At 40.9% G+C, this 22,346-nt stretch overlaps 2 protein-coding genes across 2 annotated transcripts in view; one reads left to right on the plus strand and one right to left on the minus strand.

Moving 5' to 3' along the window:
- Positions 1-22,346, plus strand: part of LOC111341433 (uncharacterized) — a 54,731-nt gene that overhangs the window by 12,742 nt on the left and 19,643 nt on the right. The gene's annotated exons all lie outside the window — the stretch shown is intronic.
- Positions 5-21,940, minus strand: LOC111341442 (uncharacterized). The gene is made up of 16 exons (XM_022948408.2): positions 21,847-21,940; positions 21,370-21,485; positions 17,647-18,069; positions 15,856-17,316; positions 14,977-15,210; positions 12,660-14,401; positions 12,246-12,419; positions 9,547-11,203; positions 9,214-9,351; positions 8,369-8,416; positions 7,855-8,130; positions 5,870-7,611; positions 5,457-5,630; positions 2,362-4,387; positions 1,955-2,284; positions 5-954 (listed from the first exon to the last, which is right to left on the minus strand). Exons 2-16 carry the CDS (start codon positions 21,392-21,394, stop codon positions 659-661), a joined length of 10,746 nt encoding a protein of 3,581 aa, XP_022804143.2. The 5' UTR covers positions 21,395-21,485; positions 21,847-21,940; the 3' UTR covers positions 5-658.

Genomic DNA, 22,346 nt, shown 5'->3' on the forward strand with positions numbered 1-22,346 from the left:
TGAATCAAAGAAAAATGTGTTTATTTAAGCTTCTTGCATCTGACAGCTGTTTCTCAGTCATCTCACCGCTTTTATTACAATGCTGAACAAATGTCGTTTGTTACGTTTGAAACAAGCCGGTCAATCTGACCTTGGTACGGTAAGGGAATTATTTTAAGGAAAAATTGAAGCGAGCTGAATAAAATGCTTAACAAGGAAATGACTTTTAAGCTCTTCTCAGCGTGAGGAAAACCATAATACGTCAGTCGCTGACACAGCTGAGCAACGGACAAAACAAAAATCTTTTTAGCGCTAACAGGTTTTATTCTAAGCTTATGTTATATTGTGGAGAGTTCAAACAAGAAAAAAAATTATTTTAACGTTCCGATCGAACTTAGACCCAACTTAGATTGCCTTATAAACAAGAGAATCCAAAAATCCTTATCCCTGAGGGTACTAGAAATTGCGCTTACAAACTAAGTTATGTCTTTTAATCAACGGCTGCTTGGTGTATCATGATGTTGCCTTTATCGTGACCTTCCTATTGCACTGTTTTTAAGCAACGTGTTCAGAATTCGTAGCTGTAAAAAATGTAAAGAGTCTACCAGTGAGATTACTTTTCATACTTTGGAGATGAGTGAAACCGCCTCGCTAATTTAAGAATCCTCTCTTCATTGTTTCATTGTCCTGCTTTATAGAAAGTGATAAGATATTCTGGGTAACACTGGCTGTCCTGGTACACGACAAAAATTGAAGGTTTAGACAAATTGTCCACCGTGGAGTCAAATAGAATCTCGGGAGACGCGGGATCTCTGGGGGGAGGTTTTCTCATACTTTCTTCGCCTTTGCAATATTGACCCAATAGGACCCGGGCAAGATACATAACTCGATGAGTGCCAACACTGGGTTGAGTTGCGTAATGTATGGAATAAGAGGCATCTCTGGCAAAGTAAACTCCAGCACCATACTTAGCTCCTGAAAAATAGTCAAGTGCAAATTGATGTCATTTTCGGTCCAACTTGTATTAATATTGCTTGGAGGACACGCAGCCTGTAGTGAAACATTCTTCTCATTTATTTTAGAGTCCTAAACACTAGACTCCAGTTTAGTTAGCTAAGCTTGAGGATATATCTTTAGGAGCTAGTTCCTAAAGTTTTTTTTTGAAGTTACACAATGATTTAACTATCAAGGGGAAGGGAAGAGATGACGTAAGGTAACAGTGGTTGTGGCCTGTTTCCGATTCCCGACCGTTTTGTGTGGTTTTCTTCCTGACTCAATGGGTTTTCGCCAGGGTTTTCCAGTATTCCCCTCTCCGAAAAACCAAAACTGCAAACTCCAATTTTTACCTGGAGGACAGTGAACGAGAAGCTAAGCCGTGGAAGAGCCACTATTAAATCCAAGCAAACCCCTCCAGTCAATTTTTACAATTATTAAATTTTATCCGTTCATCCCATAATTGCAAACTTTCTCTGGACAAAGAAAATTTGTTAAGAAAATTTGTCAAAGCTTAGGATATAATGTTGTCGGAGTTCCATTCCGGTAAGCTCTGCACAATTACTTTGACAAGCACTGATCTTTGTGAAATAAGTAACGCTGGGAAAATTTTGTCCTCGATAAAGGTTTTTCCTTGACATCGAAGACCTCTTGTTTAAAAAAATGGCTTGCCAAGGAATTTTGAAGGAAGAACGCATAACATTGTTTCACCAGCTCTTATTAAAAAGAAACTTTCGAGAGAAACATTGTTATGGTCAATGGGTCTTTACCTGGGTTATGTACGATGCCTTGTGCTGGTATGAAAAGGGTAGACGATGCAAAATTAGTTTTAACATATAGTGTAGAAAAGACAATTTAAGTTCAAAACTCTAACCACTTCTATCTTTGCTGATAGAAAGATGTTCCAAAAGTAGCATCAGTTCACTAAAGTCTCAGGACTAACATATCAACTGAGTAATGCAAATCTATTGGAGATGCTCACCGTGCATATGTCCCGAGAATCTCCAGTCGAACCCTGATTGATTTATTTTCTGTACGTTGTCAGGATTTGTGCCATGGAACAATTGTCGCTCGTTGCTTTCTCCATTCTCAGTTTCCATCTTTTGCTTCAGTAACTGGTAGGCCCGATACAGATAAGGATTTTGTACTCGTTCTATGCTCACGATGTCAACTGAACGAACAAGGTCCAAAACTTGATCCATAACCTTCTTGTACTCGGGTGAAAAGCTAGCTAGTGTTACCAAGTGAACACTGACCTCTTTTTTTCTGTCATCATTTGGCATTGGCGTCCAGTTTTTGGGAAAAATAATTCCTTCGAGGCAAAATGCTTTAGTTAAAAAGTGAATCTATGTCAAAATAAGTTATAAAAGAAAATGTATAGCAACTAACCTTCACCAGTACCAATAACCTTTCTTGACAGTGTTATTTGTTCACCAGACGTTTGTCCACGCCCAGAGTTTTTCTTCAAGTCGATGACAAACTTGTCTCCGAGTAGAAAAACCTGCGCCGTGGGCTCTTCTTTCCTGTAGGCCAACTCAATCTTACCATTTGCTTTCGGATCAAACGCCTCTTTTGCGCCATGCATTTCATAGCTCCACTCTATGTTCTTTGAAACCAACTTCGCCTGTTCTTCTTCTTGCTTCTTCTTGGTCCTCTCATTGATCTCTTTCCAGATCTCCCCGACCATTCCAGATGCTTGGGTTGGTTCACCACGGACGACAATGCAGTTCACGCCGTCCTCAATTTCAAGTTTGACGTCGCGGTCTTTCGCTTTTTTTCTCAGGGCATCTTTCTGTTTATCGGAAAGCTGACTGACGACTTCACTTTCAACTTTTTCCATTGTACAAGCATCAGAAAAACCTTTCTTCAAGGATTCCACGGCTTTCTCCGCGCTGAACTTGTCTTTGCCGATCACAGATATTCTTACAAAGTCTTCACTATCTTGGGCTGGTACCTGCCTACGTCTCAGTCTTCTGGTTTGCCCAGCTGCTGCATTCTCCGAGTCACTGTCTTCTTCTTCAACATCTCGCACTGGTTGTTTCTTCTGCTCTTGTAGAAACTCCTGTATCATAGAAGCCTGGAACACAACCACCCTCACCTTTTTAATGCTTTTACAGCGGACACTGAATGCATTTAGTGCTTTGAACGTCAGTTGGGCTGAGTCTGCTCCAGTCAAGCCGTAGCCTCCTGTGCCAACACATGGAATTGAGATCGCTTGAAAGTTATTGGCGTCTGCGACACGAAGACCTTCCTCCAGACATTGCTGGAGATGTTTCTTATCTGAAGAGCCTGGGATAATGTGAATAATATAAGGTACTTGTAAATTGCCTCCGTTGGTTAATACCGCTGTTCCAGAAGATTGCTTTCCCAGTTGGTTGCATTCCTGTTGCACTTGTGGACCACTCTGTCTTGCTATGGCTTTGCTCAAGTCTCCGGCGTTATTCATGTTCATGTTCGGGCTGATAATATTCATGATAGCCTCGGTGCTATTCTCTTGAGTCAAATCGCCATTTGTCACCTCAACTTTAAAGGAACTATGGAAGTGCATGCGCTGACCCACACCTGCTTGTGAAGAAAACGAGAACCTATGATGTGCTTGCTGAAATGCCAACACCATTGGAGCCTCGTAGATTACAATCCTGATCTTGCGAAGGGTACGGAAGCTAGCGCTAAAGTTTGTAAGGGCCTTAAAAATCAAACTGGCTGAGTCCAATGCAGACATACCATAAGCTCCAGTGCCAACTGCGGGGATAGAAATGGATCGAAGACTTTGCTTCTCTGCCAGCCGAAGACACCTTTCTACGCATTGTTGGAGGTGGTCTTTATTGTTGGTGTCCGGGATTAAATGAATAATGTTTGGTGCAGGTAGGTTTCCACCGCTGGTAATCAATGCAGTTCCACCCGATTGCTTTCCGAACTGATTCAACTCATCCTGTATCTGTTGACCACCACGTCGTTTCACTTCCTTACTCAACTTTCCTGCAGTGTCCATATTCAAGTCTTTACTTGTTATATTCACAATGGCGTCGGAAGTCTCCTGGCACAAGTCACCCTGCAAAACTTCGATACCAACACCCGATGTTACCACTGTTTTCTCTCTTCCAAAGAAGGAACCTATTCCTCTTGCTTCAGCTTTGATGGCGGAGTGGCCAATATGCTGGGGTTGCAGTTTGTCCATCTCTTGTTTGAAGGCAGCAGTTAACGCTTGATCTTGGTTAAACACGACAAATCGGATGTCCCGTAAATTAGAAGCAAGGTTAGATCGGCAGAAAATAACAGTTTCATCCAACATGATTCTTGAGGCTGTATCGCGTGGGAAGTGTAAGTTTCCTGTTCCAATGATTGGAAATGCAATGGAATTCACTCCAAGCGATTCGCCTGTTTGCAGGCACTTTTGTACGATGGCCCGTAGCGTCTACAAAAGATGAAATAGAAGTCGTTGAATAAATAATGTGGTGGCAATAGGGGATCTAGTTAATCCTGTCACTCCTATACAATCGCAATAGTAACTCTGTAGACTGTCCTATGTACACTTTGCATAAATGTGGCCGTCAGAATTTGGCGTTAAGTCATGCAATATTCCCTTGTTGATATTTTGTCCTGTCTTCCGATCACCTTTCTGGCTGATGATTCATTGATAATGAAAGGAAAAACACTCAGTGGTCACTCCTGAGAGACTCCAAGCTCCACTTATATGAAGGACAGATAGCACTATCCAACGGATACATTGCTATCCAGCGGATAATCGATGGCAAAATGTGCTGCGTCGATCACAAATCGATAGCAATCGATAGCAAAACGTGCAAGGATAGCAAAACGTGCTTGGATAAAGATTTAACCAGTGGATAGCGTAATCCAACTTTCAAATTACTGGGGCCTTGAATCTGTTATCCAAAGATCAAAGTTTAATTTTACTAAAACTTTCCAAAGGATGATAAGAGAGTGCCTTCTAGGATGTTCACACATATACTATTTTCTTTTGGGATCAAGATCAAGAATGTTTGGATGAAACCTCTCGGCAATAACCTTTGGAATAGGGCACATTTGCTTCTTTCTCGAAAGATCTTTGTCTTATTAATCATACAAAATTTCTTACCAGGATTCTCACTTATATGATATTAGGAATTGAAAGTTACTGTATGCAAAAATCTTCTCGTTATACATTCGATTGATTATTCTCGAAGAATTCGGTAAGGGGTGAGGCTTTCTTCCTGAGATTGCTTCGGCGTCATAAACCCAACAGAATGCGTGAGGATAACCTACATCGGAAAGAACATTAAATCAAGGCTAGAGGGTCATCAGTTGTTTTATCCTACAAGATAATGGATAGGCTTCGCCACTTGGGCATCCGATATTGTCAAGGCTTTCATCGAATGAAGTAATAAGTACTCGTCAATTCATTTTAAAGAGGTACTTTCCCTCGAAAGTGAACACTTATACACGTATTTAATAACATTTACGGGTCACACTTCATTGTTTCGTACCGGTTCCCCTCCGCCGTTGTTCCACTTACAACAGTTGGTGTGAATCACGTGACTGACCGAGGAAAAACCACCTGAGACAGCGATGTCACCAACTTTAGGAGTTACGCCCTGAGGACCACCGGCTTTAATGATTGCTTCATCGCATGCTCCTTGAGAACTGACAAGTACGTCCGCCTGCAATACACGGTAAAAATTAATGTTATTAATTTGTTTACTTCTTCGATATGGCAGATTATTATCGTTATCAGACTTCGCACTCCCAACAAGACAGAAGTTACTCAATCATGGAACCACAATCTATGAGCGCGTGAGAGCTTATTGAAGAACCAAACTACGTAACTATGCCAACCGTATCCTCTAACGTATTTTCATGTTATATCTTCCTGGTGCGAAGAAAACAGTGACAATCTTACCTTCTCTGCCTCTATTTTTCCAGATTTCCACGACACTCTGTGCTTTTGGGCAATTACAAGGGTGGACGCGTCAGTTCCAACAGTGATAGCTTGGTCATCCTCAGCATCATCTTCACTGTCGCATGAAGAAGTAGAACCATCGGATACGGATTGGAGGTGCACCTCCTCGTCCACCCTTCCTCGACCTATATTTTTCTGGACTTTTATGGCACAATCTTGGTCTTTTTCTACTGATTTCACCAGCCGATCTCCTTTTCCACTATCAAAGTATTTTCGAAGGCCTGGCTGTTTCACCTCAAAGGTTTTCGACTCAGTGGCATTTATCACAGCGCCGATCTCCTTTCTTAAACGTTTCAAACCCTCTCTGTTTCCAGAAATGACAAAATCATCATAGCCTTTTCCTTTTTCAATCTTCACTCCAAAATCTTTCAGTTTACCTTGTATAGTACGCAGATCATCTTGACGTAGCTCAAGAAGATACCTCCGCTGAATATCAGACTCACACACAAAACGTTCCTTCCTGATGCAATTGTTTTCGAGGAAGGTATTAAACTTCTTGATCACTTCGGTGACGTCATCTCGGAACCCGGTTACATATGTATCGTTCCAGCTATTTCTATGGACACGAACAGCCGTTTGGTTCAATTCGTCGCACAATTTCAGCCACTCAGCTGACTTCAACAAATGCTTGCTTTTCTCGTCCACTTGAACTTTCTCTTCCAGCATTAATTTGTTCACGAGCCTCGCCGCGTTGTCTGCATGCGCTGCTGATGATCCAACTATGATGGCATCTTTCTCAATAACGAACACTGCTTCCACGTTGTTTCTTTCCAACTCACGTTTTACAGTCTGAAGCCCTTCATCTGTGTTTAAAATCTCCAAGACGCTGGCAGATAAAGTAAGTTTCTTTTCAACCGTGTCAGTGATTTGTGTAAAGAACTTCGTGGCTGCCTCCGTAACCTGTGGCTGGGGACCTTCCAAATATACTTCTTCAGCTTCACCATCGAACTTGATCTCCAACTCTTTGTTCTTTTCTTGAAGTTTCTCAGCAAATTTTATTTTCTTCAGAAAAATTAAGCGCTTCTTAGGAACATTTGGAATTTTCTTCTTTAAGTAAGTTTTTCTGGTTTCCTCGCGGTAGATTTCTTCTAACTTAGACTTCACCTTTTCCTCGTTACTTTTCACATCTGTTCCTAATGAAACGATCCTAGCCACATTTGAATCTGGAATAGTCTTGACCAGCGGGGGAACAACTCCCAAGCAGGCGCGAATGCTGGGAACTTTAGCTACCACTGCTTCCCAGAAATCCTTGCTGACCTGCACATCGCACTTTGCAAACTTGCCGAGGTAACTTTGCATCTTGTCAACGCATTCAGATTGCCAGGAATCGCTCTCTTCTCCCCCACGGTATACTATTACAGCCATTTTGTTGTTGGCTTTCCAGGTGATTTCGCTTTTCTTTACTGCCATCAAATTGTTCAGTTCAGCTTGGAAACCTGTGGAATTGATGTATTCCATGACATCTGGATCCACAGGTATGTGCAGCTGCTTTGTTTTGGGATCGTGCTTCTTGCTCACTCGAGCTTCCCTGGCTCCGGTTGCAGTCGCTCCTAAGTTACCTGAACCATCTGCTACATCAACTTCTTCAACCTCTAGAAAATCTTGATAAACTTTAATCGACACCTGGGTTTGTTGTAACACGTGAGGCTTCTCCTCATGTCTCGTTAACACCCTTTCCATATCTGTTGATTAAAACAACTAAGTGTCAGGAATATCCCGGAGAAAGTTATTTTCTCGTTTCTCAACTCTTCATGGCCGTTAATCTTGAGGGTGATGAAAGACTAAGGGCAGTTGAGTGTTTCAGACATAGTAGAAAAACCAATCGTCGGGACGAGTAATCATCACTTTTTGAGCTTTGAATGTCAGGTATTGTGCTAGAAGGAATTAGACAATAGCTATATTTTAAAGACCGATGAGTTACAAACCTTTTTTATATTGAAACACAACCACAGCTCGGCCACTTTTAGGTAAGTAGTGAACCTTCTCCACTGGACCCCCACCGTTTCTTGGACTCTCAAAGTACTGTTCAATAAAATCATGGGTAACATTTTCTGAAAACCCAGTGACAAGGATGCCCTTGCAGACCGGCACTTGTTCGATGGAGACCTGTGCATCGTCCAGACCTTTGCATCGTCCAGACCTCTTCTGCTTGCCTTTGTACTTCTGTGCATAGTGCAGACGTAATCTTTTTTTTCTGTATTCTAAAATAAAAAGATCGCATTTTCAACAAACCTTTTTCTCTCAATCTACCGTTTGGAAGTCATCCTGATAGACAACCCTTATTTAATAGCTTAGAACGCATACGAATAAGCGCTATATAAGTGTTATTATTATTATTGTATAGTACCAACATGAACTGATCATTTTCATAAAAACCAGTTTCAAGGATGTTTTTGCAAACCGGGACTTGTTCAATGGAAACCTGTGCATCGTCCAGACCTTTGCATCGTCCAGACCTCTCCTCCATGCCATCGGGTTCTCTGAGAACTAAAATGAAAAGATCGCATTTTCAACAAACCTTTTTCTCGTAATCTACCATTTGGATGTCATCGTTAAAGACAACCCTGATTTAAGAACTTGTATCAGTACCAACATCAATTGATCATTTGGATCTGAATTATTTCTGATAGTTTGATAAAGAAAAAGCAATCAGAGTTTTAAAAAAGTGGTGGTATTCACGAGGCATCCTAATTATTTAGCCACAAACAAAGTGTACAACATTTTAATCAAACAAGTTTATCGAAGATAAGTTCATTGCTTGAAACTGACAAATTGCAACTAAGTTAGCGTGAGCTCTCTTGCCTGATAACTCGCGAACAGATCAAAGCGACACTATCAAACAATTCCTGATTATCCTACATATTCGATTGAAAACAACATAATTCGCTTTTAAGAACTAAGGTGATATGTAAATTGCCACTGTTGAGAGTTTGTAAAGCTGACCTTTCGAACTAACGTTTCTAGTGTCAGCTCATTCGCTCTCGAAACCTAAGCTTTAGAAATTCGTTAAGGTGGCCAATTGGCATTATCAACTCAGTTTATAAAACTAAATTATATTGTAATACCCCCACTAACACAGCATCACAGTTTCTTTCGAAACATTTGGGTGAAGAGCTATCGAGTTTTACCAAGTGAACATTGACGTCATTTCCTCTGTCATCAAGTGGCATTGGGGTAAAACGCTTTAGTTAAGAAGTGAATCTCCGTAAAAAAATAATTATTTTAGTTAGGCTGTACTTAATATTGATGATGAATTCATCGCCTCAAGCAACCCAATTCCTTACTCTCTCCTCTCCATATATGTTCTCCATCTAGCCAGCTTTCCCTGAAGGGCATGTTGTGACATTGGAGTGCGTTTGGGTGTAGCTCAAAAGCCCTGACTTGGGCATCCAATTTCCCGACGTAGCGCTGGGTTCTTTTCTCTGTAAAATAATTATACAAATTATTGCCCTGCGATTAAGTTCTCCTTTATTTTTCCCATATTAGTGGGAAAGATGGAGGAGATCTTGTAAGTAGAGACGGAGACAATTGCTCGTAACAAGGTCATCGATGGTACTATGAGGTAATCCCTCATATTTTTTCTGCCTGGTGGAGGTTATACTAATTCAATTTGTTACCTAGATCTTCCCTCCAAGTCTCTTTCGATATCAGTTTCAGCGTATCAGGTGCTCCCCTTGTTGTTCGATAACCCGGCCAGGATGTTGAAGCGGGTCCTAACTTTCTCTTCAGGGATTTCAAGGCTCCTTTCACGCTGAACTTGTCTTTACCGATCACAGATATTCTTACAAAGTCTTCATTATCTTGGACTGGTACCTGCCTACGTCTCAGTCTTCTGGTTTGCCTAGCAGCTGCATTCTCTGCATCACTGTCTTCTTCTTCAATATCTTGCAGTGGTTGTTTCTTCTGCTCTCGTAGAAACTCCTGCATCATAGAAGCCTGAAACACAACCACCCTCACCTTTTTAATGCTTTTACAGCGGACACTGAATGCATTTAGTGCTTTGAACGTCAGTTCCGCTGAGTCTGCTCCAGTCAAGCCGTAGCCTCCTGTGCCAACACATGGAATTGAGATCGCTTGAAAGTTATTGGTGTCCGCAATACGAAGACCCTCCTCCAAACATTGCTGGAGATGTTTCTTATCTGAAGAGCCAGGAATAATGTGAATAATATAAGGTACTTGTAAACTACCTCCGTTGGTTAATACCGCTGTTCCAGGAGATTGCTTTCCCAGTTGGTTGCATTCCTGTTGCACTTGTGGACCACTCTGTCTTGCTATGGCTTTGCTCAAGTCTCCGGCGTTATTCATGTTCATGTCCGCGCTGATGATATTCATGATAGCCTCGGCGCTGTTCTCTTGAGTCAAATCGCCATTTGTTACCTCAACTTTGAAGGGGCTATGGAAGTGCATGCGCTGATCCACACCTGCTTGTGAAGAAAACGAGTGCCTCTGATGTACTTGCTGAAATACCAGCAACATTGGAGCCTCAAAGATTACAATCCTGACCTTACGGAGGGTACGGAAGTTAGTGCTAAAGTTTGTAAGAGCCTTAAATGTCAAACTGGCTGAGTCCAATGCAGACATACCATAAGCTCCAGTGCCAATTGCGGGGATAGAAATGGATCGAAGACTTTGCTTCTCTGCCAGCTGAAGACATCTTTCTACGCACTGTTGGAAGTGGTCTTTATTGTTGGTGTCCGGAATTAAATGAATAATGTTTGGTGCAGGTAGGTTTCCACCGCTGGTAATCAATGCAGTTCCACCCGATTGCTTTCCGAACTGATTCAACTCATCCTGTATCTGTTGACCACCCCGTCGTTTCACTTCCTTACTCAACTTTCCTGCACTATCCATATTCAAGTCTTTACTTGTTATATACACAATGGCGTCGGAAGTTTCCTGGCATAAGTCACCCTGCAAAACCTCGATACCAACACCCGATGTCCCCACTGTTTTCTTTCTTCCAAGGGAGGAACTTATTCCTCTTGCTGAAGTCATGATGGTGGAGTGGCCAATATGCTTGGGTTGCAGTTTGTCCATCTCTTGTTTGAAGGCAGCAGTTAGCGCTTGATCTTGGTTAAGCACGACAAATCGGATGTCCCGTAAATTAGAAGCAGGGTTAGATCGACAGAAATTAACAGTTTCGTCCAACATGATTCTCGAGGCCACATTGCCTGGGAACTCTAAGTTTCCAATTCCAATGACGGGAAATGCAATGGAATTCGCTCCAAGCGTTTCGCCTGTTTGCAGGCACTTTTTTACGATGGCCCGTAGCGTCTACAAAAGATGAAATAGAAGTCGTTGAATAAATAATGTGGTGGCAAGACGGGATCAAGTTAATGCTGTCACTCCCAAATTAAACGATTTCAATAGCAACTATCGACACTGTCCTCTGTACACTTGTCATAAATTTTTCCGTCAGAACTTGTTGATATTTTGTCCTCTCTTCCAATCAACTTTCTGGCTGATGATGCATTGATAATGAGAGGAAAAAACACTCAGTGGCTACTCCTGAGAGTAAAAATGTTAAAAAAACTGAATCCCTCTCAAGCTACTTTTAGACTCCAGGGCCCAGTTATATAAAGCGCAGATAACACTATATGTCCGACAGATAAATCACTATACAGCGGATAATCGGTGGCAAAACATGCTGCGCTATACCCTGGATAGGGATTTATCCAATGGATAGCATAATCCAACCTTCGAACACCCGGGGCCTGGAATCTCTTATCTGTAAATCAAACTTATATGAGCATTGAAATTTACTAAAACTTTCCAGAAGATGATAACAGAGTGCCTTTAGGATGTTTACACACGTAGTATTTCCTCTTGGGATCAGGATCAAGAATGTTTGGATTAAACTTCACGGCAATAACCTTTGGAATAGAACCACATTTGTTTTCTCCTTGAAAGATCTTTGTCTTACTAATTATTCAAAATTTCTAACAAGGATGCTCACATATACAATTTGAAAGTTACTGTATGCAAAAACCCTGTCGTTATACATCCGATTGATTATTCTCGAAAGATTCGGTAAGGAGTGAGGCTCTCCGCCTAAGATTGCTTCGGCGTAATAAACCCGACAAATTGTTTCAGGATAACTTAAATCAAGGCTGGTTGGTCATCAGTTACTTTATCCTACAAGAGAATGGTTAGGCTTTGCCACTTGGGCGTCCGATATTGTTTAGGCCTTCATCAAATTAAAATGTTAAGTACTCGTCAATTCATTTTCTAAAAAGAGGTACTTTCCCTCGAAAGTGGCGGAACACTTATCTACGTAGTTGATAACATTTACGGGTGACACTTCATTGTTTCTTACCGGCTCCCCTTCGCCGTTGTCCCACTTACAACAGTTGGTGTAAATTACGTGACTGACCGAAGAAAAACCACTTGAGACAGCGATGTCACCAACTTTAGGAGTTGCGGTCTGAGGACCACCGGCATTAACGATTGCTTGATTACATGCTCCTTGAGAACTGACAAGTATGTCCACCTACAGTACACAATAAAAAAATTATGTTATTACTTATTTACTTCTTCAATATTATTTGATTTTTGTTGATATATGAGAATTCCCACTTCCAGCAAAAGAGAAGTTGAGCCAATCATGTAACCACAATGTATGAGTGGATGAGAAATTGAAGAACCAAACTCCAAAACTATGCCAACCACATCTTCTAACTTATTTTCATGTGATATGTTCTAGGTGCGAAAAAGACAGTGGCAATCTTACCTTCTCTGCCTCTATGTTTCCAGCTTTCCACGACACTGTATGCCTTTGGGCAATTACCAGGGTAGACGCCTCAGTTCCAACAGCGATAGCTTGGTCATCATTAGCATCATCTTCATTGTCGCCTGAAAAAAAAGAGAAGTCGGATACGGATTGGAGGTGCACCTCCTTGTCCCCACTTCCTCGACCTAAATTTTTCTGGACTTTTATGGCACAATTTTGGTCTTTTTCAACTGATTTCACCAGCCGATCTCCTTTTCCACTCTCAAATAATTTTCCAAGGCCTTGGCGTCTCATCTCAAAGGTCATCGACACAGTAGCATCAATCAGAGCGCTGATCTCCTTTCTTACACGTTTCAAACCCTCTTTGTTTCCAGAAATGACAAAATCGTCATCGTCTTTTCCTTTTTTAATGCTCACTACAAAATCTTTTAGTTGATCTTGTATGGCGCGTAGATCCTCTTGACGTAGCTCAAGAAGATACCTTCGTTGAATATCAGACGCACACACAAAACGTTCCTCCATAATGCAATTGTTTTCGAGGAAGGTATTAAACTTCTTCATCACTTCGTTGACGTCATCTCGGAACCCGGTTACGTATGTATCGTTCCAGTTATTCCTACGGACACGAACAGCCGTTTGGTTCATTTCGTCGCACAATTTCAGCCACTCAGCTGACTTCAACAAATGCTTGCTTTTCTCGTCCACTTGAACTTTCTCTTCCAGCATTAATTTGTTCACGAGCCTCGCCGCGTTGTCTGCATGCGCTGCTGATGATCCCACTATGGTGGCATCTTTCTCAATAACGAACACTGCTTCCAGGTTGTTTCTTTCCAACTCACGTTTAACAGTCTGAAGCCCTTCATCTGTGTTTAAAATCTCCAAGATGCTGGCAGATAAAGTAAGTTTCTTTTCAACCGTGTCAGTCATTTGTGTAAAGAACTTCATGGCTGCCTCCGTAACCTGTTGCTGGGGACCTTCGAAATATATTTCTTCAGCTTTAGCATCGAACTTGATCTCCAACTCCTTGTTCTTTTCTTGAAGTTTCTCAGCAAATTTTATTTTCTTCAGCAAATTTAAGCACTTCTCGGGAACATTTGGAATTTTCTTATTTAAGTAAGTTTTTCTGGTTTCCTCGCGGTAGATTTCTTCTAACTTAGACTTCACCTTTTCCTCGTTACTTTTCACATCTGTTCCTAATGAAACGATCCTAGCCACATTTGAATCTGGAATAGTCTTGACCAGCGGGGGAACAACTCCCAAGCAGGCGCGAATGCTGGGAACTTTAGCTACCACGGCTTCCCAGAAATCCTTGCTGACCTGCACATCGCACTTTGCAAACTTGCCGAAGTAGCTTTGCAGCTGATCAACGCATTCAGATTGCCAGGAATTGCTCTCTTCTTCCCCACGGTACACTATGACAGCCATTTTTTTGTTGGCTTTCCAGGTGATTTCGCTCTTCTTTACAGCCATCAAATTGTTCAGTTCAGCTTGGAAACCTGTGGAATTGACATACTCCATGACATCTGGATCCACAGGTACGTGCAACTGTTTTGGTTTGGCATCGTGCTTCTTGCTCTCTCGAGCTTCACTGGCTCTGATTGCAGTCGCTCCTAAGTCACCTGAACCATCTACTACATCAGCTTCTTCAACCTCTAGAAACTCTTTATAAACTTCAATTGACACCTGGGTTTGTTGTAACACGTGAGGTTTCTCCTCATGTCTCGTTAATACCCTTTCCATATCTGTTGATTGAAACAACTCAGTGTCAGGAATTTCTTGGAGAAAGTTATTTGTATAAGCAAAGATTTGGTAAAACATTTGACAATGAAAAACTGCGATAAAATATTATAAAGCATGACACGACGTTTCGACGTTTCCAGAACGTCATTATCAAGTAAACTAAAATAATAATAAAATCGAGTATATATATAATGAAGCGGTGAATAAAATTACAAAACGTTAAAAGTTAAACAAAGAGTTTAGCCCTAATGGAGTCGCTCTGGGTGTTTAAATTGGGCCTTATTGTTCTTATGTACAACATTTCATAAACAAGACAATCCCATTTCGTGCCGCATTTTTTAAGCATTCTAAACTGGCTCTCATTTTATCGCAGTTTTTCATTGTCAAAAGTTATTTGTCATTTCTCAAGTCTCTCTGACCCTTAATCTTGAGAGCGACGAAAAACCAAAAGGCAGTTGGGTGTTTCGGACAGAGTAGAACAATCAATCAATCATCACTTTTTGAGTTTTGAATGTCAGGTATTGTGCCAGAAAGAATCAGACCATACCTCTATTTTTAAGACCGATGAGTTACAAACCTTTTGTATATTGGAACACAACCACAGCTCGGCCACTTTTCGGTATGTAGTGAACCTTCTCCACAGGACCCCCACCGTTTCGAGGACTCTCAAAGTACTGTTCAATAAAATTATGGGTAACATTTTTAGAAAAGCCAGTGACAAGGATGCTTTTGCAAACCGGGACTTGTTCAATGGAAACCTGTGCATCGTCCAGACCTCTTTCTTCGCATTCGGTATTGATTTTTCTGAAATCTGAAATAAAAAGATCGCATTTTCAACAAACCTTTTTCTCGTAATCTACCGTTTGGATGTCATCCTGAAAGACAACTCTTATTTAATAACTTGTATATTACCAACATCAATTAATCATTTGGATCTCACTTATTTTGATAGTTTGATAAAGAAAAGGCAATCAGAGTTTGTATTTCGAAATATGAAAATATGGTACAACCAAAGTATACAACATTTTTAATCAAACATGTTTATCGAAGATAAGTTCATTGCTTGAAACTGACAGGTTGCAACTAAGTTAGCGTGAGCTCTCTTGCCTGATAACTCGCGAACAGATTAAAGCGACACTATCAAACAATTCCTGCTTTCCCTCCATATTCGATCGAAAAGAACATAAATCCGCATTTATCAACTAGGGTGATAGTAAAATTAGCTACCGTAAAGAGTTTGTAAAGCTGACGTTTCGAACTGATGTTTCTAGTGTCAGCTCTTCGTCATTCGCTCTCGAAAATTAAGCGTTAAAAACTCTTTATGGTGGCCAATTTACATTAGCAACTCAGTTTATAAAACTAAATTACATTGTAATACTCCCCCCCCCGCCACCGACACAGCATCACAGCTTCTTTTGAAACATACCCCTTTTATTCAATTGAAAAAACTCCCTACCTTTGATATTATCGGCCATAATGACCAAGGCATTTCCATTCTTCAGCATCTGTACGTCTTTAACCTCTTCCCCACCGCTCTTTGCCTCAATAAAGTTCCTCAATCCGTCTTCAGTTGTTTTCCCTCCTAACCCCTGGATTAGTAATCTATTTCTTTCAAATTGAGGCCGATCTTCTCCGTTTTCCACCATGTCAGCAGGCCCCTCTCCCGTCACACTGGACTTGCTTTGTGCTCCTCTTATCCCAGTTTGACCACGTCCTCTGTTACTACGGCGGTTCTGTGCCCTACCGCTGTCTTCCTGTCCGATTTTGCTGGGTTCATCTTGTCTGACCTTCTCTCTATCGGAATCATCAATAGAACTGGGGGCTATAGTTTCACTGCCGACAAGCTCCCTCAAAGATACTGGATGAACCTGCATTTCATGACAATCTCTACTTCCTCGATTTCGTTGGCTCAGTTGCCTTAGCATGAACTGAGAATGATCTTCGGCATCTGGAAACTGGTCGCTCTCCTGAAAATCTCCTGGAATTGGATATTGTTCCCGGTAATTGCCTCCTGGCCTCCCACCTCGTCCACTAGCCGTTTCCTTCGGTTTGGGTGTCGAGTGATCGAGTAATCGAGTTGATTGTGGTTTCGGTGCAACAGGTGGTGGTGTTGATTTTTGGCCTGATTGCGAGGGTGATGGATCTGACAGTGGTTTTCGTGGCGATACTTTCCTGCTGGATGGTGAAGGTGACCGAGTTACTTCTTGCGAACGTTCTGGTTTTCTGGACTGTGAAAGTGATCGAGTTGATTGTGGTTTCGGTGCATCAGGTGGCGATGTTGGGTTGTGGCCTCTATAAGCCTGGTTCCCTTCACTTTGATCTGATATATCACCATCACAACTATTCCTACCTTCATCGTGTCGTACTGCATCGTCATATTGCCCTTGCTTTTGATTTTTTTCCCTGGGCTTTCTTCCCTTTTTCCTCCCTCTGTTACTTTCCTGTTCAGGGCCTCGGTAGGGTTTTCCCTCTGCCACCCAAGCTTGCTTAATAGAGCTGCGTGTCTGAGTAGCTTCAAATTTTCCTTCAGGTCTTTCCGCCGATGGTTTTCCTTCAGCCGGATTTTTAAAAAGGACTGCAGGATTCTCCATATCTTGAAACTCTTGTAGCTTCTGACTTGCTTTCTCGATACTTCCCTTAACGTCTTCTCGACGGAGAATTCTCTTGATAAGAACTGATGGTAGACAACTGAAAATACCTTGCAATTGTTTTGATTTTCGCTCTAACTCCTCTGGGTCTTCTTCTTCCTCTTCCTGGACTTCTTGCTTGTTCTTGTTTATAGCAGATGATAAATCCAACTCTGTGTCTATATTCTCCTCGATTGTCTCATGAACCCTGTCATCTTGGTCAACATGTTCACGGGCGTTAAAAGAACCAAGATCTTTATTTCCTTCTTCTTCAGCGTAATCATCGTCGCCTGTAAATTAAAAAGTGAGGGACCAGTCCTGATTTACATGATGATTTATCATGATATACCTCTTGAAGTCAAATGACAAAGAAACAAAGAAAAAGTTAAAACGCTAATTTGTATTCCCCAAAAAATCAGTCAACGTTAAAACTGATGTTTTTAGTATCAGCTCTTCGTCATTTTTCTCTCGAAATCTAAGCTTTAGAAACTCTTTATGGTGGCCAATTTATATTAGAAACTCAGTTTATAAAACTAAATTATATTGTAATACCTCCCACCGACACAGCATTACAGTTTCTTTTAAAACCTACACCTTTTATCTAATTGATAACTCCTTACCTTTGATATCATGGCCCCTGTGCTCCTCGTATTCAAATTTTACCACGCCTTCTGTTACCACTGTGGTTCCCTGCCCTAACGCGGTCTCCCTGTCTGCAGGATTCTCCATATCTTGAAACTCTTGTAGCTTCCGACTCGCTTTCTCGATACTTCCCTTAACGTCTTCTCGACCGAGAACTCTTTTGATAAGAACTGGTGGTAAACAATTGAATATCACTTGCAGTTCTTTTGTTTTTCGCTCTAATTCTTCTGAGTCTTCTTCCTCTTCCTGGCCTTCTTGCTTGTTCTTGTTTATGGCAGATGATGAATCCAACTCTCTGTCTATATTCTCCTCAATTGTCTCACGAACTCCGTCATCTTGGTCAACATGGTCACGGACGTTAAAAAAACAAAGATCTTCATTTCCTTCTCGTTCATCTTCGCCTGTAAATTAAAAAGTGAGAAATCAGTCACGATTTACATGACGATTTATCGTGTTATATCTCTTCAAGTCAACTGACAAAGAAACAAAAGTACGGCAAAAACGCTAATTTGTATTCCCCAAAAAAACAGTTAAGGATTCTCTTCCCTTCCCCCCCTCCCCACTGAAAAATTCTCCCTAAATCACATATGTCCCTGAGCCTTGTCTGCCATTAAAATACAGTAAAATGATGGTCATCCATTCTGTTCAACAATTAAAATAACGGAAGAAAAAGGAAAGAGGACGATTTAGAATTGGAGAGAGGAAAGGAGGAAAGACTCAAGTTCCTAAAAATTCTTTTTCAGGTACAGTCAATTCTGTAGCCTTGAGAGCGAATGTTTGAAATAACCGAGTGAAAATCGAAAAATGTGGCACATGACCAAAAACTTGAAACCTTCGCATTTTTGCCAGATTTACCCTATAGTGAACTTAGAAACGTGGTAAGGTTTTTTCCCTAGATTTGCTTCTTTATCCTAGAATATTCACGAAAACTGAGTCGAGCGTCAGTAGCCGTAAAACGGCGGAAATCAGTGCACCGAGTAGAGGCAAATGAACTTTGCTCATGAAGAGCGCAAAAGAAAGCAAGCTCGTATCAATTTGACAAATTTCTATAGGAGGGATTAAAGTATGGCGTAAGTCTAAAACGGGACCATTTCATTTACTTTTGAGCTCAGGGAACGCTTTCAAAAATCACCAATATTTCAAAATCTACAGATCGCATTTCGTCGCAAATTTTCAATTATCAGTTACCCAGGTAAGGTTCAAAATACTACAATCAAAAGCTTGTAGGTTGCTCCAGATGTTGAAGCTGCGATTAGTCGGTGTATAACGTCACTGACATCGATTTAACATTTTTTGAACGTCAAAATCTAAAAAAGGTATGTCAAAACGTACGCTAAACAATTAAAACCAATTCGATCGAGTTAACGACCACACCTATAAAAAAACTTGTGATCAGGTGTGACCCTTTCTCTACAATGAGTTTCTAGCAGAAAAACGCAAGCACGAGGTAAAAAGTTGCAAGGACATGTATTTTCAAGCAAAAAAGCTCAGTGAGAAAATAGACTATTTACGTAAATTAATACCTCGAGCTTGAAGGTTATAAAAACTTACGAAATGGCAGGACAGTTTTGAGGTAAATCCAACCGTGCGATTAGTTCTTACTTTGACTGGACCTTGCCACACGTACCATTTCCACGGAAGCGGTCATAAGCCGTATATTTTTGTTAGCGAAAGCCGAAAAATTAAAATTAAAGAACTTTTTCCGAACGGTCTTGTAACAATGTATGGTATTATTGGCAACCGCAGACAAGTCGGCGGGCTCGGAATACGTAGTTTCTACGTTCTACACGTTGGCGGACATTAAAGGATCGCTATATTCAATCTTGTTAAATCCTTAGCTCTCAGGATCTTTACAGGCCATGATAAAAAAACTTCGTAACATCACTTGCTTGAGCTGTATTGTTGGCCCTCGGTCATTTTTCAACGGACCTCGCTGCGCTCGCTCCGTACTGCCACGCATTTGGTTAGTATGAAATTATTATTTGCAGCAACTACTTATTTGTCTTCCCTTGCACAGCTTCTGTAATTCCGAAGGCTGACACATTAAATCTCTGTAAGCAAACCACAAATTTAAAAAAATCTGGAATAATGAACATGTCGCGCAGTTTGACTAGACCGGCGCTTTGCGACGTTTTCGAAATCTTCCTCGAAATGATAATTTTAAACAACGCAAACCTGAAAAAAGGGTTAGCTGAAAAATTGTTCTGAAAAATTTTTCTCAAAAACGCATTATTAATTCTCCGATAGGGCCTGCGCATTTTCCCTTAGCATGGCTGGATAACTCTTCTAGAATGCACGGAATTTTTGTGACCCTCTCCTTCATCCAACGTCTATGGAAACAGTGATGCCCGGAACGGGTGATCTAGTCTGATTGCTGGAAGGTGTGTTGTGAATTAGCGCTCCACTCAAAATTAAATCTATTTCGGTTTTAACATAAGTAAAGGCTGATAGTTTCTAAAGAAACTGTTTGGGGCTGCGTTGATGGGGGTAACGAAATAATTTGGATATCTCAACAAAGTTGAAATGGTAAACTGGCTACCATAACGATTACAAAAGCTGACGTTTCGAGCGTTAGCCCTTCGCCGAAGCGAATACAGGAATTGTGGGTTGTGTGTGCTTTTAAAAGCAGAAAATGGAGCTACGTTATTGGTGGGAACATGGCAACGAGAAAAACACGAAAAATTAGTGGAATGAAAAGCGTTCGTTGATCCCTGTGGGACTTAGACTGCCGGTTTGAAAGATGAGCTTTTGTTCAAGAGTTTTAAATGGAAAATGAGGAGTGTGGAAAGCACTCCGTACTCTGCACTTTCCACACTCCTAACCGTGCTAACTTCAAAAACGTGCTTGGAATTCCGGATTTAACCACAGGGTGCCTAATTAGATTATGTCGTGACGTAAATGACGATGTCGTGATTTTCACGAAGTTCAGCTTGGTTTATCCGCACGGAAATGAATAGCCCCAAACTAGTTTTAATATCCTCGAAAACAACACTATTTCCATTTATCATGAGCTTAACCTGAACCGATTCTGAGTTATACCGCATGGGGAAAATGATAATTAAAAATTTGCTACGAAATGTAACATTTGGATTTTGAAATATTGGTGATTTTTAAAAGCGTTCCGTGGGCTTAGAATGAAATGAAATGGTCCCGTTTTAGACTTTAACCATGCCTCAATCTCCCCTTTACAAATTTTTCGAATTGATACGAGCTTGCTTTCTTTTGCGCTTTTCATGAACTTGCATCAGAAATTGACTTGAAACACTTGTTTCCAGGTGCTTCAACCCTTTGAGATTGTTGTGTTTAATTTTAAGAAAATTTCCTAGATCACGAACACTGATAAAATGATAAACAACAACTGCACTTTTCAGTAGTTTCTTGAACTTAGATATTGATAACAAATTCGAGAAATTTGCGAAGTCGTGTACACAAGTCCTACTAGTGCATTGGTGCGTAAATAATGAACATCTACAATATGCAAGCTAAAAATGTCTCGATCTGTTGCTTAAAAGTGGCGCAAGACTCTACTAGATTGCGTTATAACTCCATTTATCAGTTATTTTATACCTAACACCAGAGTTACAATGTTTGCCGTTAAACGATCACGAGTGCAAACGCTTCTATAGGTACACAAGAAGATTCAATATTATCCGTTTGGTTTCGATTTACATTCATTTCAAATTGCAATGTAGACTTCTTACCATAATATGAGTATTCGTCATCCATTTTCGATGAGGTGCTAGGTTGAAACTTGTCCTTGATAGCCTCTAAATGGGGGAACGCTTAGCTATGTTCTGTCTGACAGCTCATTCAAAGACTGCAGTGAAAATGAAACTATTAAAAGCTAAAAATATATTGCAGTTTCAATCGTAGATATTTTAAGTCTGCTATAAACCTCAGAAGGAAGCTTCGTCTCTTAAGCTGCACGGAGAAGATTTTGACTTTGGCATCAGGTGTCAACACCAAAAATTACACATGTATTACAACTCAGAGCGCTTAAGGAGAGATATCTCCTTGTATTTCTAGTACAAAGCAAGAATATTGTTCCGCTCGAGAAAGCCTCTCTTTTAGAAAATGAATCCTAAAAAAATTCTGAGAAATTGTCGATACCTGGTGTAATCGCGAATTACACCACAATAATTCACAAGGAATCCAAATAAGTTACCGTCAATCCTTACGTTTTAAATTGAGGATTCCTCTACCTTTTCCGACAGAAACACCGTCACGCTGGGCACACGCGCCATCAAAAAAGCGGGAGTGATCGCATCTCGGGACAGCGGACGCGCACTTCAAAATGCAAAACAAATTGTGATATGACGCGTCATATCACAACTGCTTGGTGTGTAACTAGGAATCCCGCAGGGAAGAGATTCATTAGCTCAGTGACCAGCTCTGCTGCTGTGCCTTTTGGTGATTTAGCACTTTCTTCAGTATTGAGCAACTGGAATGGCGTTGTTCGATTACCCGGCGAGAACGTTGCTATGGATGTTTAGATTGTAGGGAGAAAGCGAACGGCTTAGGTATAATCAAACACAACTTAGTTATTTAAATAGTTCACGTTCGAACGAACACGAGGGAGGGCGCCAGGTCACATGGCCATGACGTGTATAACAATGATATCATAACATCTTCCCCTTTATAAAAGATAGAAAACCCTAACGAGAAGTCCTTAAAAGCA

This window comes from Stylophora pistillata, chromosome 2, assembly GCF_964205215.1.
Source record: "Stylophora pistillata chromosome 2, jaStyPist1.2, whole genome shotgun sequence".
NCBI lineage: Eukaryota > Metazoa > Cnidaria > Anthozoa > Scleractinia > Pocilloporidae > Stylophora > Stylophora pistillata.

Excerpts from the sequence above, each read along its gene's own strand:
- LOC111341442 (XM_022948408.2), bottom strand. The coding sequence starts at position 21,394 with ATGGATGACGAATACTCATATTATG. Across the intron at positions 15,211-15,855 it reads TATGGCCGATAATATCAAAG|ATTTCAGAAAAATCAATACC; the intron begins GTAGGGAGTTTT and ends TTTTTATTTCAG. Across the intron at positions 4,388-5,456 it reads ACAACGGCGGAGGGGAACCG|ACGCTACGGGCCATCGTACA; the intron begins GTACGAAACAAT and ends CATCTTTTGTAG.